At 41.6% G+C, this 12128-nt stretch overlaps 2 protein-coding genes across 8 annotated transcripts in view; one reads left to right on the top strand and one right to left on the bottom strand.

Annotated features, from left to right (window-relative positions):
* The window catches only part of clstn2a (calsyntenin 2a), a 99473-nt gene extending 95821 nt beyond the window's left edge, over positions 1-3652 (top strand). The window contains exons 13-18 of the mRNA XM_028427463.1: positions 65-270; positions 448-615; positions 779-924; positions 1052-1172; positions 1307-1497; positions 1605-3652. Coding sequence (XP_028283264.1) covers positions 65-270; positions 448-615; positions 779-924; positions 1052-1172; positions 1307-1497; positions 1605-1829 — 1057 coding nt within the window. The 3' untranslated portion in view covers positions 1830-3652. The remainder of the gene's footprint in view (positions 1-64; positions 271-447; positions 616-778; positions 925-1051; positions 1173-1306; positions 1498-1604) is intronic.
* Positions 3653-8512: 4860 nt separating this feature from the next.
* LOC114449335 (SPRY domain-containing SOCS box protein 4-like) overlaps positions 8513-12128 on the bottom strand; it is a 54809-nt gene continuing 51193 nt past the window's right edge. For all 7 annotated transcript variants that reach the window (XM_028426913.1, XM_028426920.1, XM_028426919.1 and 4 more), the window contains one exon: positions 8513-8863. In XM_028426913.1, coding sequence (XP_028282714.1) covers positions 8736-8863 — 128 coding nt within the window. In that variant the 3' untranslated portion in view covers positions 8513-8735. The remainder of the gene's footprint in view (positions 8864-12128) is intronic.

Below are 12128 nucleotides of genomic sequence, written 5' to 3'. Positions count from 1 at the left end.
CTTAAGCCTGAACACGTGTGCTCTTCCATCCTCCTCACTCTTCTTCTGCGTGTGTGTGTGTCAGGTGTTTCGGAGAGGACATGTGTCTTTCCATCCCAGACATCAAGGCAGTAGTCATGGTGCTGCCGCCCAGTGAACCGAGAATCACCATTACAGGATCTAATCGACTCGTCAGGCCTGCCAGTGACCTCCGGGGCCCACTGGGTGTGGCACCCTTCAAAGAGCTGCACATCACCAGCACAGTAATGAAGGGAGACAGCTTTGGTGGATGTGAGTCAGACTGTACTGATCTCTCTGGTCTCATATCAGCCTGTTAATAAAGCTCCAGCTGATTTACTGTAAAAGACTTTCCTGCTATTCCTGTTTGAATACTATTTAATTTTGCCCCAGTATGTGCTGAATATTTTATCATTCCACACTCTTATGATTTTGTGTCTGTGCCCACAGCCCGCAGGCCAGGAGTCATGGAGGTGATGCACAACCTGGACTATTGTGACGTGCTGGTAATTGGAGATGAACTGAATCCTGAGAGAGAGAGTCTGGAGATTCATCACAGTGCTCTGTTGGGAAAACACCTTGATGCCACCAACTCCACCTCTGGAATATCAATATATGGTATGATATGTTAGGATAAGAGAGGCTGTATAAAAACACACCATCTGCATAAACATGCACATTAAATAGGTCTGTGCTGTAATATATTACAGGGTAATTTATGACACTAGCATGCACTGTATAACATGACACTGTGGGTGGACATGTTTGTCTGTGTTACAAGGTGTGGACTCCATGGTGCACTATGAGCAGGCGCTGAGACAGCTGCGCTACAGGAACTGGCGACCTGCCACTCTGACAGAGAGAAAGTTCAGACTCACCTGCTCTGAACTCAACGGCCGGTACACCAGCAATGAGTTCAGCTTGGAGGTCTGTTGGATGTTTCATCTGAACGGTCTCCTCTGTTTGATCTGATCAGTCTTTTTCTCTCACATGAGAATGCCCCTTCGTTCACACTGTTCTTACCGCCTCCTCTCTTTTTGTCCTGCCTCTACAGGTCAGTGTTCTTCACCACTCGGCGCCTGTGGAACACGTCAATCACATGGCAGTCCAACCGCAGTACATGAGACCTGTACATCACCCACTCATGATCCACAGTCTTAACTCACACATGTCAGGTAAACCACAGGCAAAGCTGTGGAGAAAAGTTATGCTCTGAAGATGACTGGCTGTTACTTGCTGTTTAACCCTCTGAACACCAAGCAGGTTCTGGTCATTTTTCACACCAGTGGCTCATTTTCCTCCTGACCAGGAGCTGCTCCTCCCGCAGCCACAGTCGTCATCGTGGTTTGCATCGCTGCCCTGGTGGTGATAGTGGTGATCGGCGTTTACAGGATCCACGCCACTCATCAGGAGGGTTCCAGAGAGGACGAGGATGAGGTCAAAGACTCTGAGGTGGACTGGGAAAATTCTGCACTCACCATCACTGTCAACCCAATGGAGGTAACGCTGAAGGCTGAGAGTCTGATGACACTTCAATATCAGTGTGAATGTATGTGTGTCTGTGTTTTTGGCTCCTGATGTGGTTATCATCTGTGTTTATTCTATAGAACATAAAAGGACCACAGGCACTAAGTGAAGAGGTACGAGAAGAAGAACATGAGGAGGAGGAAGAGGGGGAGAAAGATGAAGAGCTGGCAGCAGGAGTGACAAGTGCTGAGTCAGATAACAGTGATGAGGAGGAAGAGGAGGAAAATGATGATGGGAGAGAAGAGGTGAAAGAGAGAAAGCAGAAGGGAAAACTTGAGTGGGACAGTTCATCCATAACATACTGACCACACACACTCTACATGGTCACATCTTTCTTTCTTTCCCTCCACACATGCACACACATGCACACACACACACACACACACACAGAAACAATATATCTGATCAACAATCTGTTGCTGGAAAAAAAAACACCTCAAATCCTTTCATGTCTCCATTTTTAATGAAACACCGCCCCCTGCTGGACAAAGTGAAACATACAGAATCAGCAGCAGCCTGTCATGCTGGAAAACATTGTCTCTGTGTACAATCTAATTTGTCACCTAACAATCAATGAAGCAGAGCAAAGTGTATCAAACAAGCACAGTCATCATCAGGTGTGCACACTTATCTGGAATGATAAAATTCAGCTCATCTGAACATTTCAGATTTCATTCATGTCTCCTCACACTACTTTTGTCTGCAACATCCACTGCATACACACATCTTATCCACCAGATCATGTATAGTAGGTTTCCCGAGGCCTATGACATAGCTGTTCTGTCACTTAGTGTGTGTCCTCTGTTCTCATCTTCAACTCTTCTGTCAGTGAAGTCTGTGTTTCTCTGAATGCATCACAGCGCTGTGGTTTTGTGGCCCAGACACTTAACAATAAACATGTTAGCGCTCTCCACAAACATAAACATAAAACCTTGATCAGCTTACAGGCTGAATGAAAATAAACTGGCAAGAGTTAAGATTCTGTTTACAAACAGGTTTTTAAAGGCTGTTTGTTTGTTTGCATCTTTGTGTGTCATATATACTGTAGTCAATGCTGTTCATAGATCGGTAGATCACTCATCCTTATTTTTTCAGCAGAGGAATATGAGAAGATGTTGCGATATGCCGCTGAGACTCTGTGTTTTTAAGAAACAACAATAACAAGTATGAAAGTCCACATCACAGAAACAGTGGTACACCGGCAACAGAGACTGTACTGCTATAAAGGGTGATTGATATGTGTTTTGGTCGAGAGAAGAAAGATCCCCCCCCCTCCACATCTACACACTCACACAGCAGCGCATTATGCTGGCATTAGTTCTTGTTTCCAACAGTGTAACAGGGTAAACATGTTACACATATCTCGTTTGTTTTGAAGCAAACAGAAGCAGCCGATGTCTTCACTGCCATATAACAGGTTCCTGCACTCTCGAAAAACTCTGTCTGAACACTGTTGAAAAGCCCCAAATTGTGAGCCGTCTTTTGTTTGTCGGTTTTGTTTGGTCTCATCTTTTAGCAGCTGTAAAATCGGCTCAGACTCTCTGTTGCAAATGACATTAATAGATCCTCCCCATACGAAGTGATATTTATGTGTAAAATTGTTGGAGTGCCCCTTTAAAGTTAGATAAAATCCCACAATGCTACCTAAATGTTGGCGTGAAGAGATTAGTTATATTTCCTGATGATGTCATGTCCTTATTCCTGCACGACTTCACCACGACTTCAAACTCTTCACTGATATTAACTCTTAAATAAACTCCCTGCTCAGAGGAAGGCCCTCCCACCTGTTCAGGTCCAGACTGTGTCGATGATTACTCCCTCTGAGCATCTCCTCTTCACCTGTCCCTCCCTCTGGCCTTTAAGCACCTGTGATTGTGATGTCATCATTGTGAGACAACTGCCTTGTTTCCTCTCTGTCCTTCTTTGTCATATATTATGCTTCTGAAAGATTAAAAAGATTAAAAAAAGATTCTTTTACATATGAAAATAAACCCTGTAAAAATGTTCGAGACAGTTATTTTATATATTCTTTTTCTTTTTGTAAACTGAATGGTTGGGATTTCTCTCTCTTTAGTGGTCATCCCACGCTTTCTGTATATTGACCAATAAAGACTTGTTTTAGACTCTACAGAGGTTGCGTTGTGTGTGTTCTGCACAGGTGGTCTGATGATGTGTGTGTGTGTGTGTGGATCATTAGTTACAAATAATGAGTTATAATGGTGAACTAGCACATGAAGCTAGTTGCACCTGCAACAGTAATTCTCTAATACTGATGCTGCACTGATAATCTCATGATGCTATAATAATATATGAGATGATCAATCTAGTACAAGGTAATAAATTACCTTCACCTTGCAGCTAATACTGTTAAACTCATGCAACATTTAAATGTCTTTATTGGATTAGAGAACACCGAACATTGTGGTAAACACTTACATTGCCATGAGTGATGCAACATTTTGCAATTGTGTTGTGAAAACCTTTAGAGATTTTTTTTCACACGTTTCCAGTTCTCAGTGTAGCTCAGACATAAAAGTGGGTGGGCAGGGTGCATCTGCTGCAGATTACTGTGTAAATTCTCTGTCATCATCAGGTAATACCAGCAGAGGTCAGCCCACCACAAGAACAGAATCAAGACCCACCAACATTTTATATACTGAATTACCCACTGAATTGTGGGTAAAATAACTCATGACATATTTTGTAGACAACAACAAAGATTCCCTTAACAAAAAAAATCTGTTGATCTTACACCAGGTGTCCCAGGGGATCAGGCACTGCTCTTTATACTGAGAAACCTGGATATCTGGATATAGAGTAGGCTGGTTCTGATCGTCTGCCTCTGAAGAAACAGTCAGAAGTTGTCACACTTGCAGAGCATCACTGCCCCCTGCTGGCTGAATGTTTAACTGGCTCCTGAACATGATATAGAAACACCACAACAATAACAATATAACATGTATAATCACTGATCTATAAAGAGAATAATGCAAAGTTAATACTAAATTCTTTGTTTGATTAAACTTGTCAATGTGTTTTAATTAGAGAGAATTAACCCTTTATGTGTAAAACATCACACATTTTATGGCAGTTTAATGTCTGACACACATCATATTGACACTGTGTATACCTCATTATATTATGTGACATCTCAGAGCTTCTAATTGTCCTTTATTGAATTGACCTGTAAAAGGTTCAGCTCTTGTACAGATGATGAAGAGTTGCTGCTCACAGTAGTGCTGACTGTTCATTTCTGCACTCAGCAGCTCCCTGAGGATGTAGAAATACAATCTTCCAATCAGTAGCTTAATGTGCCTTTTTAACTGATGAGCACACATGTTCAATAACGCAGTAATGGACCTCATAGGGGCAAGAATGTAATTAATTGTTATTGACTTTTAGTTGGAAAACACTGTGTGTTTTTCTAACTTTTCTTTTTTTCCCTCTGTGCAAGTGCTTTTCCTGCAGCTTCCTTCATTCTTATGAGGTATATAACATCATCAGCTCCACACATATCTCATGGGTTAACCTTAACTTCTACTAAAAATCATTTTTCCATCCAGCAACATGATGTATTTCACCTCCAGTTGGAATTCATAACACACAAAAGTACATTGAACGTGCAAATCCCTCAACAACACACACATTCACGCACATTCCTCTCTAAGCTTGTGAGGCTCCTAATTACTTCCTGCAACACTGTGGTATTCTCTGTGTGTTCTTGTGTTTCAGAGGGACTTTTCTTCCTCACTCCCTGTTGTTATTTATTCAGGTTTTTGTGAATACTCTGAAGCACCGTTCAGCCAAAACAGGCCCTGCAGTCCCAGATGGTCACAGTCATAACAGTGTTTATCTGACGAGTGCATTGGCTCACTCAGCCACACTGCAAACAGACAATGTGTGCTTCTCTCAGCACATTAGATCAGCGAGTCACATTTTATGTCAGAAGTGATGACAGAAACACAAAATATTGCACTATTTTTGTTTATTCTGATATTTCTCTAAATCGGCTTTAATCAGAAGACTTGCTTGTATTTCCTGGTCTTCATCCATACTCTGCAACCCCAGGAGAGGAACGGAGGCGTGCTGTGTGGACCCTTTTCACACCTCTGCTTCCTCAGAATAGAAAAGAAGTGCAGCTTGGTGCCATTTTCCTGCATTAGTGAACATCAGGGTTAGAATGTAAAACAGAATGAAAACAAAATGAAAAGAGCAGAGACGGAATGCTCCTCCAAGGATCTCTAACCACAACCCTTTGACTTTATGCTTCCACTCTGCTGCAGAAAATATTTACACCACAGTATTTATCAGGCATCAATAGATGCGTGTGGCTCCACCTGAACATACAGACAACATTGTCTGTCATTTTACTATAATATAACAGTATTTAAGACAATAGAAATAATGACAGTGAGACGTTTTTGTTTACTTTAAAATCACACGTTTAGCTGTTAAAGCAGTTTGTTGTTAATGCAGCTAAAAGTGTTTTGAGATGAATATTTTCTCACTAATGCACCTGCTTCCATACTGCAGGTCTCTGAAAAAAGAAGAAAGAAAAATGTGTGCAGAAGTTTTCCTTCTGGGATCAAACAGGCTGCAGAGCTTACTGTACTGCTTAATGCACCTTCATTTAGCTGAAATGTTGTTTGAAGTGTCAGGAGGATTCTCTCTTTATTAACACTGTTGGTGAGAGTGCAGAGGTGCAGAGGACAGATCAGTGAACCTTTATATGAAAGTTAAGTGCTTATATGTGAGGATTTTATTCTTATTAGGGAAAAATAAGTCTGTTTCAGAGTCCTATAGAGATATATGGCAGAATAGCAGACAGGAAATATTGATTATCTCTACTATATCTTTTCTTAAATATAAACATGTGATGAAACAAGACAGTGATGAAACATCATCACCCTCTACACATGACCTGTGCTCATCTCTTGTCAAGCCGTATATCATCTTACAGCAGTGTCAAGGACAAGGCTCTGAATGTGTGTCCCCTTGCATGCTTGAATACTTCACAATGAGCTGGACCTGATAATATTTTAATGAGTCTGATTCCTCATCGCAGAGTGGAAACACGAAGCCTGTAAGCACACTGAGCCTCAGCAGTGGCTGCCTCTGTTTGTACTTCAGCCTCATTTTCTCAATGGCTGTATTTACAGCTGCAGACACGATGAGCCGTTTACATCTTGAAGTGAAAACTGCACACTTGACAATTGCAAGCACTTACAGTCAGATACTTTACAGCCCTATTCTCCTAACCAGGGTATCCCCTGGTAGATTAAATGCTCCCTGAGACAAAATAAAAAATGCTGAAAGCTTCTGAACCATCAGGCTCCTTTCTCATCTCACAGCAGCTCTTGATGCTTTAAGATGAATTTTAGATGTAACATGTATATTTTAGGGATAAAATCATCAGCTGTGTGTTTTTTGGGGAGGCCTGGTTTCTAAGAGGGAGGGTGTGAAAGGATAGAAAGAAAAACAAGGAATAGTTTCCAAAGTCACTTGGCATTTATTCACATTTCTCATCTGTTGACATAGCAACATCTGTCCATACATTCCACTACTTTGCTGAAATAGTCCTGCTTCCCCATCCTGGCTGATAGAAACAGGAGGTAAGACCACCGCCATGACTAATAATAATAATAATAATAATAATAATAATAATAATAATAATAAAATATAATAAAAGCAGCATTGATCCAAGTTTTCTCTCCTCATTCAACCCAAAGCATTTGAATAAATTTACCTGAATGTAACCATCAATAATCAAACTAGTTGTTTGTGTGATAAATAAACATCAACATCTTCCTACCATCATCAGACTCCACACTCACAATAATAAAAATCATAACAACAATAATAATGTAAGGTACAAACTCAGATGTAAAACAAAACAAAAGTGACTCAAGCTTTTTTTCTGTTTTTTTTTAGGAAAGAAAATTGATCTTCAGAGTGTCTAAGTGTCTGTGTTGTGTGTGTGTGTGTGTAGCAGTAATGTTCCTACGCCCTCCTACAGGCTTGAATTATAGATCCAGTGTGACTAGATCTGCTCTGGTCCTGTTAGTCATTAAGACAGTTGTGTTTAGAGCAGACAGATACTGTCCGCTACCAGTGAGCTACAGCAGGGTGCTACAAACAACAGCAGGTGTCTCCTACTGCCAACAGCACGTTAGCACTAGCTACACGACCCGCAGCTCATCGATGTGTTTTACACCCCGCAGCTTGGAATACTTTGGTTGTGATTCGACATCATAACACATGATTCAGTGAGAGTCTGGTCCTTTAAGAAGCCCCTTTCAGACATGCAACACACTGAGAAAAAACAGTTACAACTGATAAACCTATGGTCACACTGGTGTGATGAAGCTGAGAAGTTTGTTTTTCTTCTTCCTCTTGTTGTCATTTAAAGGAGGAATGCGTAAGTTTAAGGCCTTGTTTTGAGGAGGTATTCTACATCTGTACGCTGACATTTTAAACATATGTGGTGGATTTTAAACTAGACTCCAGCAGCTTGCTTCCTGAACAATTATTTAGCATTTTCAATAGTGGTTGGTGTAAAAATCAAACTGTGATGTTATTGATAATTAAAAGCTGAGGGATAGATGAAGGAAGTTAGTGTTACATGTCTGAAAGAAGACCCTGCTCCTCTCCTGTGTCTACCTTCCACACACCCTGCAGCCATGTTTCACTGTGCGCCCGAGTTAGAGATAAAAACTATATTAATGCTGAAATCCTCCTGGACATCTAAACTCTGCAGCCTGCCAGCTGTGCCAGTGGAGATCATGAATACACACTGTGGTATCCAACAGCAATGACATGGTCACTGACTGTATGTCAGAAAGGCCTCCATGGATGGGATTAGTGTGCTTTCACTGCGCTGTTTTCACTCTCGTCACTAGGTGGCGGTGGTCGTCTTACCACTGTCTCTTTCACCACTCCACCATCAGAGGATGGGCTTTCATTCTGGATGAGTGAGACACTGATGGGACACCATCATCAATAATTTATTTCAAGTCCAAAAACATAAAAAAAGCAGCTCAAAATCCAAAAGAAGCTGGTGCTGTCCTGTCCTGCCACCATCTGAGCTCCCAGTGTGGACATTCTTCCTTCGATGTGCATCCTTTAATTCATTCTCTTCGTTCATCCCTCTTCAGACTGTCTGGTGGTCTGTTTTGTGTCTTTGTACTCCCAGCAGGCTCTGCTGGAGTCAGTCATTGGTACTGGAGGTAATTTTTGAGGGACTGGGGCAGAGGGAGGCGCTCAATCTCGTGAAGCCGCTCCCGACCCAACGCCATACGGGCGGCACGCCGGCACAGGTCCATCAGAGGAAGAGGCTCAGCTGAGGAGAGGAGAAAAGAGAGGAAGTTTTAGACCTGCACTTCTGAAAACAACCTGTGCACTGTTGAAAGGTGTATCGTTTGATTAGTGATGTCTGGGTGTGTCTGTTTGAGGACCTGCACCTTTGCCTCTACATGCATAATACAGATCTGTATTTACTATGCATGAATGAACGAGAGAAGATGTAGATGGGTGGAGAGGGTGATGACTCACTGATTTAAATATTTACACCTTTCACACACACACACACACACACACACACACCACCTGTTCCTAATAGCGTATACAGACACATTACTTTAATACAGACATGAGTCACCATGATTTTCTCTGCTTTATAACTTTCATACAAAGTGGAAGGTCAGTCCAAATCTTTGTGTTTTTGTGTTACTCTACACTCAGTGTGTCTTCGTCTGACCTTCACTTCAAAGTTAAGGAGGTAACAGATACTGGAGCTGCTGTCTGAGCTACAGGACGAGCAGAAAAAACAGGTCGCTGCAGAAGAAACCAGTCTGAAAATACAAACTCTGTGAGAAGCTGTGATGAGGATTTATTGAATAAATATTTCTGTCATCATCCAAAGAGTCTCAGTGCCGAACAGCACTGTGAGATAACTCTCAGTAAAATGCTTTATCACTTTTTGGGCTTTCTGGCTTGAATGTTTTGTGTCGGGACTTTAAGAATTTGGATACGGTGAGTTGGTGTAAAATACAATCAAAAAGGTGTGAGGACTCCATCAGCTGTTATTTCAAGGTATTCAATTTAATTAAAGATTTCTAATCTTCTCGTTTTCAGTGAGATTTGATTAGACTTCCAAGTTATTATCAGAAAACAGAAGGTAATGCCGGATCAGTTGCTTCAATATGGTGAGCAAACCACATTACACAAAAGATTCCGTTTCAGTTAAAGGCTTGAGAAACACAAGTCGGTATACAAAGACACACAAGTCCTCAAAACCTCAACTATCCCAGCCATTTAAATGACAAACTCTTCCACACTGACGGCGGCTTAATATCTGGGGGAAAATCTGCCTTGTAGATGGCTTGATTAGATTTAGTCATCACACACCTGAGGAAACACTCACATAGTCGGGCACATACTGTACCACACATAGTGTACTGTTCATGCCGTGCCCGTCCGCCCCCCCCCCCCCCCCCAACCCCCCCACCCCCCCCCACCAGGCAACCAAGATGACGACAATGTCATACAGATGGAAGGAGGAGAAAATCTGTAACAATTAGGAGGGATGCTACAAACACAGATCCAACAAGCTGATAACAGAAAACACCCCCAGTCACATGATGAGCATATGACTCTTGGTAATGGAGACCCATATTTTAAAGGCTAATCAGAATTTTAAGGTATGAGGAAACTCTGTGAGGATCCAGAGCGACATTAAATCACACACACTGTCATCACCTGTTGTGATTCTGGATGTCCTCGCCACCTGCCTCTGCAGCTGCAACTGTGTGTGTGTGTCTGTGGGTTCAAGGTTAAACCAACAGGATAAAAGACAAGCCATGCTCTACACACACAACACGTACATCAACTCTTCATGTGTGTGTGTGTGTGTGTCCTTGCAGTGTAACTGTCACATTAATGCTCGTCCACACTCACTGACACACTTACCATGAGTGTTGGTTTTTCTCACTTTGACTTATGCTGCCATTGTGCTCTCATCACATTCATAGAATATGACTATAGGTGGATGAAGCTGTACAGCGGCATCAACACACACATAGACCGACTGTACAGTATATCCCAACTATATATTAACTGCTTATGCTGGTTCAGATAATTGTTGGAATACGGTTTAATACCAGCAGGCTCTCATTAACAGCTCTAAGTATAGAGCAAGCAGATATAAACAGGGATGCTAAGCTGGCTTTACGTCGTCGCTGGCCGACAGGAAGTGTTTACCGACTCCTGCGTTTGATTGGCTAATGCCCTCTTGTTGTTGCACGAACAACATAATGAGCAGAGCTGCTCTTTAATGCATGTCGAAACACAGCCAAAGCACAACATGGTGTTTGACTATCTATACTGCACAACAACACAACAAGCCTCATTATCACTCATACACAACTGGCTCATTATGTGTTCGGCAGAAAAAGTGCTCATTTGTTCTGCAAATTCTCAGAGAAAAGCTGTTTGAGTCATCTTAAACCAGACGATTGGTTTACAAGACGTCAATTTGGGTTATTGCTACAAAGATTTCAGTGAGAGCTCTGTGTGTGTGTTTGTGTGTGTACCTATCAAGGAGAGCAGTTTTATGCCAGATCCAATTAATCTGAGCAGGCTTTAGTGCTGTTTCTGTTATGTATAGATGCATTCAGCAAACAGCAGCAGGCTGCTAACACCAGGGAGACACCGTCAACTCTGTGCGCCTCTCCCTTTCTCTTCGTGTCCCTCAAGAGAAAACACTGAGAACATAGTACACAAAAGACTAGCAACTTGTCGCTATTTGTACCATTGAACCAGTCCTGCCATAATAGAGACTTGATCAGCCTACTATACTGAAATCACAGTGCCTCAAAGAGTCAGTGTGAGCTGAAGGATCCAAAGATAACATCAGGAATACTTTACACTGAGCCCACATTTATAATACATTATTAATGCATTGTAATGTATGGAAGGTGCAGGAGGTTCTGTCAGAGTGCATTAAGGGAAACTATCCTTAACGCTGTGTATAAGGTTTCTGCATCATCTTAAAACTTGAATGAATCTCTCCAACAATATTCAGTGTTCAGAGTGTTCAGTAAGAGCCTCTCCAGCTCTGTGAGAGGCTCTTGGTCGTTGTGTACTATATGTTTGGTAAACTACATGACTCATCATCTGTCCCCCAGATGTGTATGATGAGCTTATGCTGCATAAAACCAGCAATTAGTTGGGGTTCATAACTTCTATAGGAATACTCAGTGTACTAATGATAAGATTTAATGACACATTTTCCATCATGTTTCATCCTATAAGCGTCTCCTCGAGTGCTGAGAAGAGACACTAATAACCGTGCTTAATCAGCAGCAGGTCGTTTGCCTCTGCCATTGTGCATACGCTGCATTAAGAAGTATCACGCTTCATAATGCAGCAGGAGTATCATCATGAAATATCTACATCATCATTTTTTTAGGTGGCTCTCAAACAGCTTTCTTAATATTTTTATGGCATATTTTAAATCCAAATAAAGTTTTTTTTAATTGCCTATTTTCTTGCAGTAAAATGTTACTAGAAATTCACTTAAAGTGTATTTTACTTTGTTTTTAAAA

This window comes from Parambassis ranga, chromosome 17, assembly GCF_900634625.1.
Source record: "Parambassis ranga chromosome 17, fParRan2.1, whole genome shotgun sequence".
Taxonomy (NCBI): domain Eukaryota; kingdom Metazoa; phylum Chordata; class Actinopteri; family Ambassidae; genus Parambassis; species Parambassis ranga.
The sequence above is the reverse complement of the archived record's forward strand: the minus strand, read 5'-3'. Positions and strand labels throughout refer to the sequence as shown.